The 13632-nt window shown below is 38.6% G+C and overlaps 1 protein-coding gene across 3 annotated transcripts in view; it reads left to right on the forward strand.

Moving 5' to 3' along the window:
• The window catches only part of TMPRSS15 (transmembrane serine protease 15), a 56719-nt gene that overhangs the window by 15442 nt on the left and 27645 nt on the right, over positions 1 to 13632 (forward strand). For all 3 annotated transcript variants that reach the window (XM_083734856.1, XM_083734857.1, XM_083734858.1), the window contains 7 exons: positions 2227 to 2335; positions 5911 to 6020; positions 6931 to 7068; positions 9184 to 9333; positions 10002 to 10107; positions 10343 to 10493; positions 11521 to 11662. In XM_083734856.1, coding sequence (XP_083590982.1) covers positions 2227 to 2335; positions 5911 to 6020; positions 6931 to 7068; positions 9184 to 9333; positions 10002 to 10107; positions 10343 to 10493; positions 11521 to 11662 — 906 coding nt within the window. The remainder of the gene's footprint in view (positions 1 to 2226; positions 2336 to 5910; positions 6021 to 6930; positions 7069 to 9183; positions 9334 to 10001; positions 10108 to 10342; positions 10494 to 11520; positions 11663 to 13632) is intronic.

Raw genomic sequence — 13632 nt, forward strand, 5'->3', positions numbered from 1 at the left:
GAGTTCTGCCAGGCTTCAGTTCTTCTAGCAGAGTTAGCAGAAAGACCATCAAGAGGTGAACCAAGCCACTTACACTGTCAGAATGCAGGCCAAGTTTTCCAGGTCTGTGATTTTTCACTTGGTTCCCATTACCAAAGGGGCATTACCTCTTCCATAATAGCTGCCTGTGAAGTTTGGAAAAATTTACAACAGGATTTATAGTCATTTTATAACTACTCTTGTCCACAAAAGAACCTATGTCCAACACCATCCGGTCCCCATTAAAATTCCCTTTAGTGCTACTGAGTTCAGCATATGCTAGAGGTATAAAGCCACAGCACAGGAAGGGTGTAATTCTAACAGTTTCTTCCTGATGCTGTCAGAGTTCAGTGAAATCAATTAGCTTCTCAGCTGAAATGCAGACAACAGGTGACATTGCAACCCTCTGTCCCCTAGTTTTAATGATAAAATCGCCATGAAATGAAGTTACTCCACCATTGTCCCCATTCCTTAATTCAGCTTTAGAAAGTGAGAACCATGTCCTATACTGAAATTCAGGTAGTAATCATAGCAGAAGTAGTCGTGGTACTAAAAGATGTTTTTGTTAAAAGAGGACAGAGATATATGGGAAATCTAAAGTGTTTTTTTATTATTAAGTTGTTACTTTATTTAAAAGAAGTGGTGGATTGTATGACTGTAAGACAGAGATGTCAGCTAAGTCTAAACACAACAAATTTGAACAGCTATATACTGTTTATAGCAATCACCCTCTGCAGGCATTATTAAACAGTGAACGTAGACACAAAATCAGGGTTGTAAAATCTGGGGGGAGCCCCCATGGATACCAAAGAGTGTCAGCTTCAAATTGTCATCTTCCATGAAGGCTATGAAAACAGTGAGGGGCAAAATGACTAATGCTAGCACACTCATCCCCAATGCCTTCCCTTCCATGTTTACTGTCACCATTTACTAATGCCTGAATTAATAATATTGTATCTGAAACTACCTGTCAACAAAATATCTTGGTTAGCATGGATTGGCTGTGAAGACATGGACACCCTTCCTCATTATCCTAAGGACAAATTCAAGAAAATGTGCTTGGATTGCTGTAATGAGTCAGCAAAGAAGCAAAAACAAAATATGCTCTGAGCATTTGAACTCATTTGGCCAGAGATTGGTCTCCCTTGGGGGAGAAAAGTGACCAGATTTGTATTTCTTCACATTCACAACACAAGGATTTACCTCATGGGCACAAGGCTAGCACGAGGATTTTTGCTGTCTGAGGCAAAAGACAAGATGGCACTCTCCCCCATTCTATTAGATTAGTTGAATCTAAGGCGCCATCTGCACAATACATTCAAAGCATTATCAAATGCTTTAAACAGCCATGGCTTTCCCCAAGGAAGCCTGGGCAGTGTAGTTTGTTAAGGGTACTGAAAACTATTATTTAGGAGACCCCGTGCCCCTCACTGAACTCCAAAGCTCAGAGTGCTTTGCCAGCCAGTTACCCTTCCCAGGGAACTCTGGGCATTGTGGCACCTTGAACAATGTAGTTTCCAGGGTTCTTTGAGGAAAGCTATGACTGTGTAAAGTGGTATGATATGGCTTTAAATGTATAGTGCAGATGGGGTCATCAACAGTAGTGATGGAATAGCATCTCCTACTGAATTTGAGGATAGAAAGCTAGAGCAGAGCAAGTGGCACAAAAACAGTTCTCTCGAATACCACCACACTTCCCACCATCTGCTGTCTGTCGTGATTCTGTGACTGTGGCTAATGGTATGGCTGGCCCTTCAGAAGAATGAGCTCCATGTCTCTAGTATACCAAGTTCTATCTAACCAGACCTTGCAATGATGCCAGTGATAGTTAAGGCATATCCAGAAAGGAGGCTCTAACTGCAGCAGTGGATGAATTACTATCGCTGTCTTAGAATAATGGTTGCAGCTGATTTGTGAGGTAATTTTTCCTGCTCCAGAAATCAATTTAATGTATAAGGGGGAGCCCTGGAAACAAGAAACCTAGCCCCTTCAAGACAGTAAAAATAAAATGAGGAATACGAAATCTATATTCTGTCTGCTAATATAACCAAATTTATCTCAAACTGTGAAGCTTTTCCTCTTCCCATAATGTGTTACTGAGACAATATAGTTGGAAAACAAAGTACAATTGTTCTTTATAATCAAGGACTGGAGGAATCTCTTTCTGAGACTGAATTTCTTGAAAAGATAATTATTATTTATTTACAGCTACATCCTGTGATGGAAAATTTATTTTGACTGGCTCCACTGGATCTTTTCACTCTATGCATTATCCAGAGCCTTATATTTCAAACCTTGCTTGCCAATGGATTATACAGTAAGTCACTTGACAACATTCTATCAACTAGACTGTATTTGCAGATAAAATGCAAACACTTTTTTCTCAACAATGTTTTTTATACACGCTAGTTAATGTGGGGCATAATATGCACCAATAAGTTATTTACATACATATGGTATATAATTTTATTTGGATGCCAACTTTCCATAGTACAAACCATGCTCATGGCGACTTGCAACATAAAAAAATAACTACAACATAAAAGTAGTCATAAACAATAAATAAAACATTAGGAAATATGCCCTCTCTGCTCTCACCTGGGGGCCTTTCTTCCCTCTGCGTCTCTCACCCAGGAATATCTTCACTTCCCTGTCTTTTATTATTTATTATTATTTATTGAATTTTTATACCAACCTATAATGGAGGTCTCTTTCACTCGGGATCATTCCACCACCTATCTGCAGACTTCATGGGGGTGCAATTCTTGGCCCCCAATGGCATCAAAGAAGGGGAAACCCCAGAGGAGCCATTTTCTGTGTTGTCTCCTCCTCAAGGTGATTACCACAGACACTGAGCCATCACTGAGCAGCCCACTGTCTGCAACATGCCCAGCTTCTCTACTTGTTTTGATCAGGGACAGCCCATCTCTGAGACAAGGTGAGGCAACTGCCTTGTGCAGCAGAATCTACAGTGGCAACATATCTGGCCTCCAAGCGACAGCTGCAGTGCACTCCTTGGAGGCCAGATTTGATCTACATTGGGAACAAGGTTGGAAGGAGACCAGCAGTGCCTCCTATTTAGCTGCTGTTGAGGAAGCAGCAAATCTGGCCTCCAAGGAGTGCACTGCAGCTGTCGCTTGGAGGCCAGATTTGCTGCTTCCTCAACAGCAGCTGAATAGGAGGCACTGCTGGTCTCCTTCCAACCTTGTTCCCAATGTAGATCACAACACACATGTACACACACACACACTCTAGTTCCTGGTGTAGATCTTCACTCACACCTTCTTCTCTGGCAGGAAGGCATCTTGTGGTTCACCTCAGGTGTCAAAATGTCTTGGGCTGGCCCTGGTCTTGATACATAACCTTAGGGTGGGTTGTATCCAGTTTGCCTGCTTCTATGCATCAGTCAATTAACATGGTCTCGTGCAACAAATGACTTCCTTTTCTTTCCTTAATAACCTAACTATCAACTGTTGTTGCCATCAGAGACTACTGACACAACTCTAGGAGCACCTCATAGGTCAGGGGGTGGGAAGGCTTACTAATGAACATAGATCTCCAAAGTACAGCTGTTGCTTGTCTTGTTTGCAGAGGAGGAATATGTTTTTTCCCCAATATAGGGCCAATATTGGCTGATGGATGAGAGCCCTTTAGCTCTCAGTCTCCTAGCTAAATACCTGAGGGGTGGGGAAAACAAGCACAAGCTCAGGATATAGGATGAAATATCCTAGGTGTTTTCTTCCCCTTCCACCCTAGTCTTCTTCTCCAGCCAAACTGGAGGGGTATATTTTGAAGGAGCTGAGTGGCATGTGGGATATTTGTGGAAGGATTCAACAAATTACTCAGACACTTCCTGTCCTTGAATGATGATATAAACATGTTGAACTCCTGCACGTGCTGTTGTCAGTGATTCAAAAGTAAATCAGAAGCAGGACAAAGATGATCTGTTAGGGTTTTGTTTTGTTTTGTTGCTTTCTTCTGACTTAAGCTTTTATGAAGATTTTCCATTTCCTCATCCAATTTTGTGCTTCTTTCCTGAACAGAAATATATAATATTGTTATTCTTTTTAATAAATGTAGAAAAATAACTTGATTGTTGTCAAATTACCCTATTATATTAAATTAGCCAAATATGCCTTACTGAGTTACTTTTCCCAGCATTTTCCTTAAGCTTTTTTATTGTCAGATATAATTTTCTATGCTTCTTCTATCTCCGCAAGTGCTAACAAAAGAATAAATAGAAAGGATTACAGATTGCATTAAAAATGTGCTCTACTGCACTTTCCAAATTGATTCTGACAAGCATGTTGAAATGGTTGTGGTCAAATACTTCAATTCCTTTTGGGAACTGCAACCAGGGAAAAAAAGGTAATTTAGTAAATTCAAAACAGTTTGCCAGCTTGAAGTTTGTATTCACATCCTGAGTATTCCAGATTTTCTAGTTTCTAAAAGGAGGAGGACATGACAATGGAAATAAGGACTGTTTCTGAGATGATGCTACTGTTTATTTAAAAAAATCACTATGCATTGTTTCCAGCACTGTTGTTCTGTTCATGCTACAGAGTTCCACTTGCATAACTGAATTTTCCCCTACAGCCCTCATACACCCCCAAAATCTGCTCCAGAAGACTGGGATACATGAAATCCTGGAGCAGATTTATATCATTTTCTGAACGTGCATGTTTCTAAAATAAAGGTGTATGTGTGTATAGTTCCATTTCATGTTACATAATGGATGTAGTGCAAGTTCCTAGGTATAATGATAAAATGTATCCTGTTTTAAAAACTGTGCGTACATTGCATATATACTTTGTATAGACCAGCTCCACCCAGGATGCATGCATTGCTCAAATAAATTTGCAATCTTCTCCCATTTTACAGGATACATTGTCATCATATGTAGCACACTTTCTAACGTGGCAATGTGTGAAGTGGCCATAGTATTACCAGATTTCTTAAATTCATTGCCTTAAATTCCAAGTTGACAAAATATAATCTAAACAATACACTCAAACAAATAATTTAAAAATTGCCATGAACTTTCAGAGCAGATAGTGCACAATTAATGCTTATATTTATTTGTTATACAAATCAGCAACTTAGATTTGCACAAACTTGGTGGGGGGGCAGAGAAAGTTTAGTTAAATAGGATTCAGATTCAGACTGAAATCCTAAATTAGGTGGCTCATAGAATTCGTTAGGACTTGCTTCAAAATTAGTCTGTTTAGAATGGGATGTCAACCACTTGTCCGCCATGCTACAGAGGCCCAACTGGCCTCAATCAGAAGTTGAGCATTCAGTCTCCAGCCCCATGTTTTGAAACACTCTTCCAACAGAGATTCAGCAGACACTGACTTTCAAACAAGTTGAATATTGTTTTATCCCACCAGGCCTATGTGGTTGTTTAACATTTTCTTGAATAGCCACTAGCCAGTCATTTCAATCATCATTTTGCATTGTTTTAAATGTTTTTTAATGTGCTCCTATTGCTGTACAACACTCTGGTATTTTATGATTGGGCAGTATATAAATACTCTCCTAAATATAAATAAATGAAGTGTGTAATTTTCAAAATATAACTATCCCTGAATTGCTTCTCTTGGATACAATTCAAGGAGCACCTTTATAGGCTCCTTTGGGAGGAAAGGTGGGGTGGAAAGCAATAAAGTAAGTAAATAAAATGTGCAATCAACTATTTGAACATCTGGACAGAGCTCCAATGCTCTTTACATGAGCAGCATTTTTCCAGCACTTAGCTTGCAATGCAAAGCAAAATTGCTGCTGGCTGGGTGGAGGGGATTTGATTCAAGATATGTCCTCACATTTCTGTGTATTATGTCTACTGCATTCAGCAACCACGCAGCTATTAACAGAATCTTTTGCCCCCTTTAGTGTAAATCAAGAACTGTCTATTAAGCTGAATTTCAGTGCTTTTGATACACAACAGTATGCAGACACTCTAAGTATTTATGAAGGTGTAGGCCCAGGGAAGATTTTAAGAGGTAAGACACCTTTTTAATACTGTTTTAAATCTGTGATACTTACAGCAACCAGGCATCCTTTTCTTTTTACAATGCAATGTTTTATAATCCCATGTGGTGAGAATGATGCTCTTCATCCAGAGTTTTGTGTTTCAAGATACGGAGGGATTTTTATTCATGAGCAGGCTTCCCCATTCAGCTGAATGGAGGAGATAGCACCTTGTGTACATTCCTTTCAACAATTTCATTGTGGCAATTGCAAATGTGCTAGTCAGTTCAATAGGCTCTTAGTTGATCACACCTTTATGTGTCCCATTTGCATTTTCCAAAAGTTCTAAGAGAAGTAAGAATTGCTATTATAATAAATGCAGTGTCCAACTTATACTTCTCCTGCGGATGAAAGCACAACACTTGTTGCAGTATCTCTGCTTAAAAGCATTCCAGGTTGCACTTCTAACCACATGCAAAGCCTCTCTTAGTTGAAGTTCTGATTATGCAGAAGTCAAGCACTACTATATGCCCAAAGCCATGGGGAACCAGTGCCCACAATAATGCTCAACTCTTCATGTGTCAATGTCATATAAATGATTTGTTTGTTTTCCATGAAGTTACGAGTCAATGGTGTTTCTAATTCTAATTATAAATTGCTGTCTATTTTCATCATGAGATTCTAGAAGATAATCTGATATATTCTAGGATAACACTCTTATGAGGGCAGAAACAATTCCAATGGCAAATTGTAATCTTGCTCACAGCTTGATGCTTAAATATGAGCAACTCCATTCATTTTTAGGTATACAAATGGGTAATAGTAGAAAAAGCATAAGTGTTTGGGCTCACTTTTCTGTAAACTGAAGACTACTGATTTGGATTATTTGCATGTATGTGGCATTATACCCTTTAAATATCTTTGCCATCTCTTTCTTTGTAGGTTTCCTCTCAGGTTCTGATCCTGGTACAATTTACATATTTTCTAATAAAGCCACTGTAGAATTTGTTACAGACTACGCTGAAAATTATAATGGCTTTAATGCAACCTACACTGCATTTAACACAAGTGAACTCACAGGTAAGTAGTCTTTCTAACTTCTGTTTAAATATCACATTGTTAGTATATGTGGCGGGAGGAGATCTAGCCACAGCTAGCAAAACTGTGACATTGCTCTGATATGGAGACAAATGCACCTGATTTCACATGTGACTTGCAGTGGATGTATTAAATCAGCTCCCATAAATGTTAGTCTTACATTGTGTCTATAGCCTTATGCTACAGACACTGTATTCTTTTATCAAATCCATTTTGAAGTGCTAATGTAACAATGTGTTGTTATCCACTTAACTTGTCCAAACACCCCATGAATAATTATCCCTTTCTATATTGGTCAGGCCCTTTCTATATCATTACCCTTTTTGCTGCTTATAGATACCAGAAGTGCTGTATCATCAAGGCTGCTTACTTGTATTTCAGCTTTGAACTCTTTAGACTTTCTTTAAAAAAAATAAATCAAAATTTGGAAAATGTATCCATACCTAGAGATGTTACCCAGGAACAAACACAATTAACAGGATTTACAGATTAATGAAGATGATTTCCCATTTAATTCCCATTTCACCTTGATAATTACCATATTATGTTACTTTTTTCCTAGATGTTAGTACCCCGTGGTTTGGGAAAAAATAAATTAAATTAATTGAAATGTCTGACTAGTGGCATGCAAGAATATATTTCTTTGTTTAAGAAATTTCTGTAGCACATTTTAGGACAATATCCAGTTACTTCAAACCAGCATGCAGCATCATGCTCTACTCTCCAAATGGCATTTTTAAAAATGCGCATTGACAGGTCTTTTAAATTCTTTTAAATTTAAATTCCTCCAAAATTGAAAACATGATAGGCAGAAGCATGATAGGCAGGAGGCCCTGATTCTTGTGCTTCGCTGCAGGCATCAGATCAGGGTATCTGGCATAGCTTTCATGAAATGGGTAGTCTAGTATGGGTGCAAGTGATCCCTAAGATGACTGGGTTACAACCTGTTTAGGGCTTTAAAAGTCAGAGCTGGTAACAACTATGCCCAGCATGTTGTACAAAACAAAAGCAAAAACACAACTTCTATATTCATTAAGAAGACATTAAGTGCTTTCAGTTGAGTCTTCTTTCTTCATATAAATAGATACCCTGTTGGAACACACACGGTTCAAACTAAATGTAGGCATTCATGAATAAGAACCACTGCTGAGTTGTAATATCATGTGTTATTTTGAAGCAAATATCCTCTGGCCCTGAAAACAAAGACCTGTATCTTTAATATTCATTTCTTCTGTGGCTATTAACAAACCTTACAGTCATAAAATATACAAGTTGCTGCACTGATCTTGAAGAGAGGGAGAGTTCTCCAGTTGCCTAGGCATTTCTGTCTTCCTTTGCAGAGGGGCCTAGGGCTTAGCCACACTTACCTTTCCCCCCACTCTTTCCCAACCCAGCCCTGTGTCTGAGCATGGGGGTATTTTTGCCCCTGAGCTTTCCCCACAAAAACCTGCTTTTTGAGCGCTCCATCAGAGCAAATATCAATTTGACTTTTCTACGGATTGCCATTTGTTCCAACTGAGCTTTAAAGAGTGGAGGTTTGCGGGGAAAGGCTCTGGAGCAAAAAAGGGTGGGGTGCTCAGACATAGAGCTTTAAAGCGTGGACCATGCCTAGAACAAGCAGAGGAAATGTAAGTGTGGATAAGTCCATGGTTGAATATTAGAATGAATATTAGAATGGAGGGAGATTTGCATCTGCATTACAGGCTTACTGTATATCGAGAATCCTAGAACTGCAGAGTGAGAATGGACTCCAAGGGTCATCCAGTCGAACACCAATCCCCTAATGCCGGTTGAGGGAAATAGTATTCATGTTTAGTGGTTTGAGAATGGTGAATGGCCATTAAACCTACCATGAAACTAGTACAGAAAATAAGTGTGTGTGGATTATCTACAGAAAACCATGCCAAGGCTCATAGAAGCTAACATTTGGGTGATGTATTTTCAGGTTGGATGGGAAGCACTTTCAACACAGTCACTTTGCTTGTGATCTGAAAAGGATTATAATAAATCAGTACATGGTGGAATGTCATTGTTCACAGTCCATTCAGTTAATTTATTAAATTTCGTTTCATTAATTTATTCATATTTCGCTTCAAGACAGTCAGAAACTTAGCTGCACTTTTGAAGATGGCTTTTGTTACTGGATTCAAGATTTAGATGACGATGATGAATGGGCAAGAATTAGTGGTCCCACATTCCCTATTACATCTGGCCCTAACTTTGATCATACATTTGGCAATTTATCAGGTAAGAATTAAGATATGAGCAAAACATGAATTGATTTTAATTTTTTTTTACCAATGTATTTTTGCAAAATAAAATAGAAATGTCTTGCAAGGCAGGAGGGATAATTTCCACTCTTGAAGATCTCACTACTCTTTGTACACTTGACAATATATCTTATAATCATTAATCTCATTTGGATACCTATTTGGACCAATGGAATGCATATATTAATATCAATGTTTAGGTCAGAACTGATGGATTATATTTATTGTTCATGTGAGTTAACAATGCCCCCCCCTTTTTTTATATCTGCAAAATAAAGAATATTTGTTTGTATTTAGCAAAGGAAACAATGTCTGCTCTAAAAACAGAGAGTTTTAGCTTGCCAGGCCTGGGGCTACAAAACATGGGCTCCTTGGACCTTTCCCCTCAGCCCAGTGATCCATCATGCTTAGGCATCTGTATGAGAGCCAGTGGACTATGTGTGTCTCTTTTTATAAAACTACAGCAACTAAGTGTCCCATTGAAGCCAATTGTATAAATTATTTTATTATTATTTATTCAATGTATATTTATTCATTGTTCAGGGTAGAAGTTCAGGGCAGCAAATTAGCAAGTATACTTCCTTAGGTGGTTGGTGGAACAAGGAGTTAATAATTAACTAATATATATTATTATCTGTCTTGCAGGCTATTACATTTCAACACCAATGATGTCTGGAGGCAGACTTGTGAGAGTTCGACTCTTAAGCTTATCCTTAGTGCCATCTTCAGATGTGTTCTGCCTAAGTTTCTGGTATTGTGAACATACCATATGTACTAATAGCAAAGTCAGTTCTCTCTCCTCCCTCCTCAAAATCTGTTCCAGAGAACCCCCCAACCCTCTGGAACAGATTTTGAGGATCCACGAGGGGCCGCAGAGGGGAGGAAAAGCTCACCGCACAAGCTGAAGTCTGCTGTGCTAGTGGATACCAGGTGGATTTCAATTTAATATGCCAGAATGAATAATTACCTCTCATTTTCCAATTCAGGTATCACATGTATGGTATTAATGTGTATCGTTTGAGCATTACCATCACGTACGATCAGAACACTGAAAGGACAGTTTTCCAGAAAGAAGGAAATTATGGAAATAACTGGAACTATGGGCAAATAACACTAAATGAAACATCTAATTTTAAAGTATGTCAAGCTATTTATCATCAGTAAAGAATGTAGTCAGGTCACTGAGTTCAGTGGGCGTTTATTACCATTCCCAATCTTCATATCTGCAAAATGAATACTTTTATCATTACAGTCTGCCAAAAAAATGGTTATAGCACACAAGACTAGTTAGTATGAGCAGACTGTATGTTTTTGACAGAAGAAATTATTATGATTATGTTGGAACACTGAAACTTCTCTCTGTCTTGGGCTAGCCAGCTTTGTCACCAGCTAGGAACCCTTGGCTAGAGTGATGAAATATATCTACAACTGAAATTTACCTGCTTTACTTGAAGTACTTCATATAGGAACGCAATATGAAGTCTCTCTCCCCCTCGCCAATTTCTTTTGGGACTCACACCAGGGACCTTTCGATTCCAAAACAGCAATTCTAGGACTTGGTTATGCTTACATTGTCAAACTTGGCTTCTAAAGAGAGCGTGCTTAGATCTAGTTTATAAATTATTGGCCCAACGTGTCCAATAAATCAACAGAACCTTTCTATTGAAGAATTGTTCCTTCGGCGTTCCTGTACTGAAAAATGGATTCGGTCCATAAGTTCTACTGTATTCATATGTCATCTTTCCATCCACTAACACTGTCGCTAGCAAAAATGGCTAGAGATGTTTTGAGAATCTGAATGTGTAGTGATTCCTTTTAGGGGAGGTAGAATTCCTTGTAAAGCCATTAAAAAGTTCACATAGATGACTGCTCACATTTCTACTTATTAAAATTAGAAATGTAGAAAGATTCCTTCTATAATAGTGGAATCCCATACATGTCTAGGAAGCAAGCCCCATCACTGAATCCCATGGTTCTTACTCCCATGTGTGTCTGATTTTTAAAATGTGTCTGCGTTGTGTGGTTTTATATATGATAGCTCTTATATCTTTTTATGAATAGCGATATATAAATTATGTGTAAATAAGTAGAATAAGTAAAATAAATAAGTAAAATCTAAAATGAAACTGTATGTATAACATTTTATGTGATTTTTTTTAAACAGGTTGCTTTTGATGCATTTAAAAGACCAGGATGGGATGGCATTGCCCTTGATGATATTGGTCTGACAAATGGAGGCTGCAATGAAACTGTTTATCCAGAGCCTACTTTGGTCCCCACAGTCCCTACGACCCCTCAGCTGCCCAGTAAGAATTATTGTTTTCTGTGATCACAGAAACATTTCATTATAGGTTGGATTACTATTTTGTATTCTTGGAGGGGGCTATCAATAGTAAGTGGAACAGCTGATGGCAGAAAAACAAAGCAAAGCTAGAGGCATAATATCTGAAGAAGGAATAACATCCCTTCACCTGCCATTCCTATGTTATCTCTTTCTTTCCTACTGGCTGTTCTGCTTGCTGCAGCCAGTCAAGGTGGGAATTAAGGATTTAGCACTGCCAGGGCTGGACTCTTATCAGCATTGCTGCACTATAGCTCTCCTCTGCACTGTACAATTATGTGGTGCAAGGAGTTATAATGCTCTGCTGTTCCACTATTTTAAATTTTGAATGGCATGTCTGCCCAGGACTTTCTTTGGGGACTGGCTGTGCTAATTTACCACATTTGAGCCCTTGACTCCAAACAACTAGCTAGTGCCATGCTAGCCCTCAACCCTCTGGCATGGCAGATGATGGGGGAAATAGTAGGGCTATTTGATTTATGCCACACATAAGCCAGTTTTTGAGCAAGGAGGGATATTTCACTATGTGGTGCCAATGTACTGAACTGGAAGATATCTGTAGGCCTTAAGACGAAAGTGTAATATTTCTAATGCATCCCCAAATTAACTGTAACCTATTAAAATCCAGACTTCCTACTGACGTCACACACTGATGCAAATTCATCCATGGCATCACTTTGCAGATCATCACTAATGTAAAATCCCATTTATTGCATTATGTGACAATTTGGTGTTCACTGAAAATCTCAGCAAAAGCATTGATAGGATATGACTTTCGTGCGCAGGGGGGAAATAAGGATGTCTTAATTAAATTCACATATTTTCCAATTTTGCTGCTGTTGCTATGTTAGATGCTGAAAGACACAGAGTTGATGATGCACATGAGTAATTTCTGTCCATTTCAGAGAGAAACACTAACCTATATCTCATGAACATTCAGTGAACTGACAAATAATAACAAGGGTGGAAAGGATAAAGGGTCAGCCATACATGCTTATGAAACAGTTAATGAGGTTCTGAGGCAGGATCAGATTGCTTCACATAATGAAATAATAGCATATTCTATACTAACTCCGGCCAGGGAAAGATGGCTAATACGTCTAGTTTTATTATATTCCTTCTTCTGCTAAAGCATGCTGAAAATTGTTTTCCCTCTAGAGCTATCAGAAATCTTGAATACCATCAAATTCAATCTTTCAACTTGTCACATTTTTATAATGCTACTGATATTATTAAATCTGTTCTGCCAAAAACAACAGACAAAAAGGACCTGAGCCTACCTCAGCCTACTCCAATAAACATTAGCTGTAATGCAGCACTCAATGGAGACAATAGCAAAGCATCAGTGATTTTAAAGGAATTGGATAGGCCGTCTTTTACACGTTGCTGTAATATTCCCATTTCCAGATGTGAAATATATGGGTTGTTTTTTTTAAAGGATGGATATTAGTGAAATTTTAAAACAGGGCATGGTGTTTAAAATCATTGGAAGGGGATACCCTTACCATCTTTTAGTATATCACTAATATCTATCGCTCTTTTTTCAGATTCTGCTCTACATGGGGACATGATAGGAGATGGAAGTTGCATTGCACACAAAATGTCATTGCAGTAACAAAACTATATAGCTGGACACCACCCATAGTTATTTGCTGCTATTTGCAGAAAAGAGTCCATTGCACACTAATTTCCACAGCTAGTCTGCTTCAAAATGTTTCCCATAATGTTACTCTTGAGGGTGTCGCTGAACCAATCAGAATTCATTCAAAATGCTTTCAACCATTCACACTGCTGCTGCTGCAGTTCCTTTCTAAGAAAGACGGGTATGGTCTACTGGGTGGACCAGAGTGAAGACTTCAGGTGCTGGTCTTCACTCTGGTCCGCCTACTGAACATAAAGGCAGGTCGTGCTTGCACTCTTCACCACACCTTTCCC

This window comes from Podarcis gaigeae, assembly GCF_964106915.1.
Source record: "Podarcis gaigeae genome assembly, chromosome: 4".
Classification (NCBI taxonomy): domain Eukaryota; kingdom Metazoa; phylum Chordata; class Lepidosauria; order Squamata; family Lacertidae; genus Podarcis; species Podarcis gaigeae.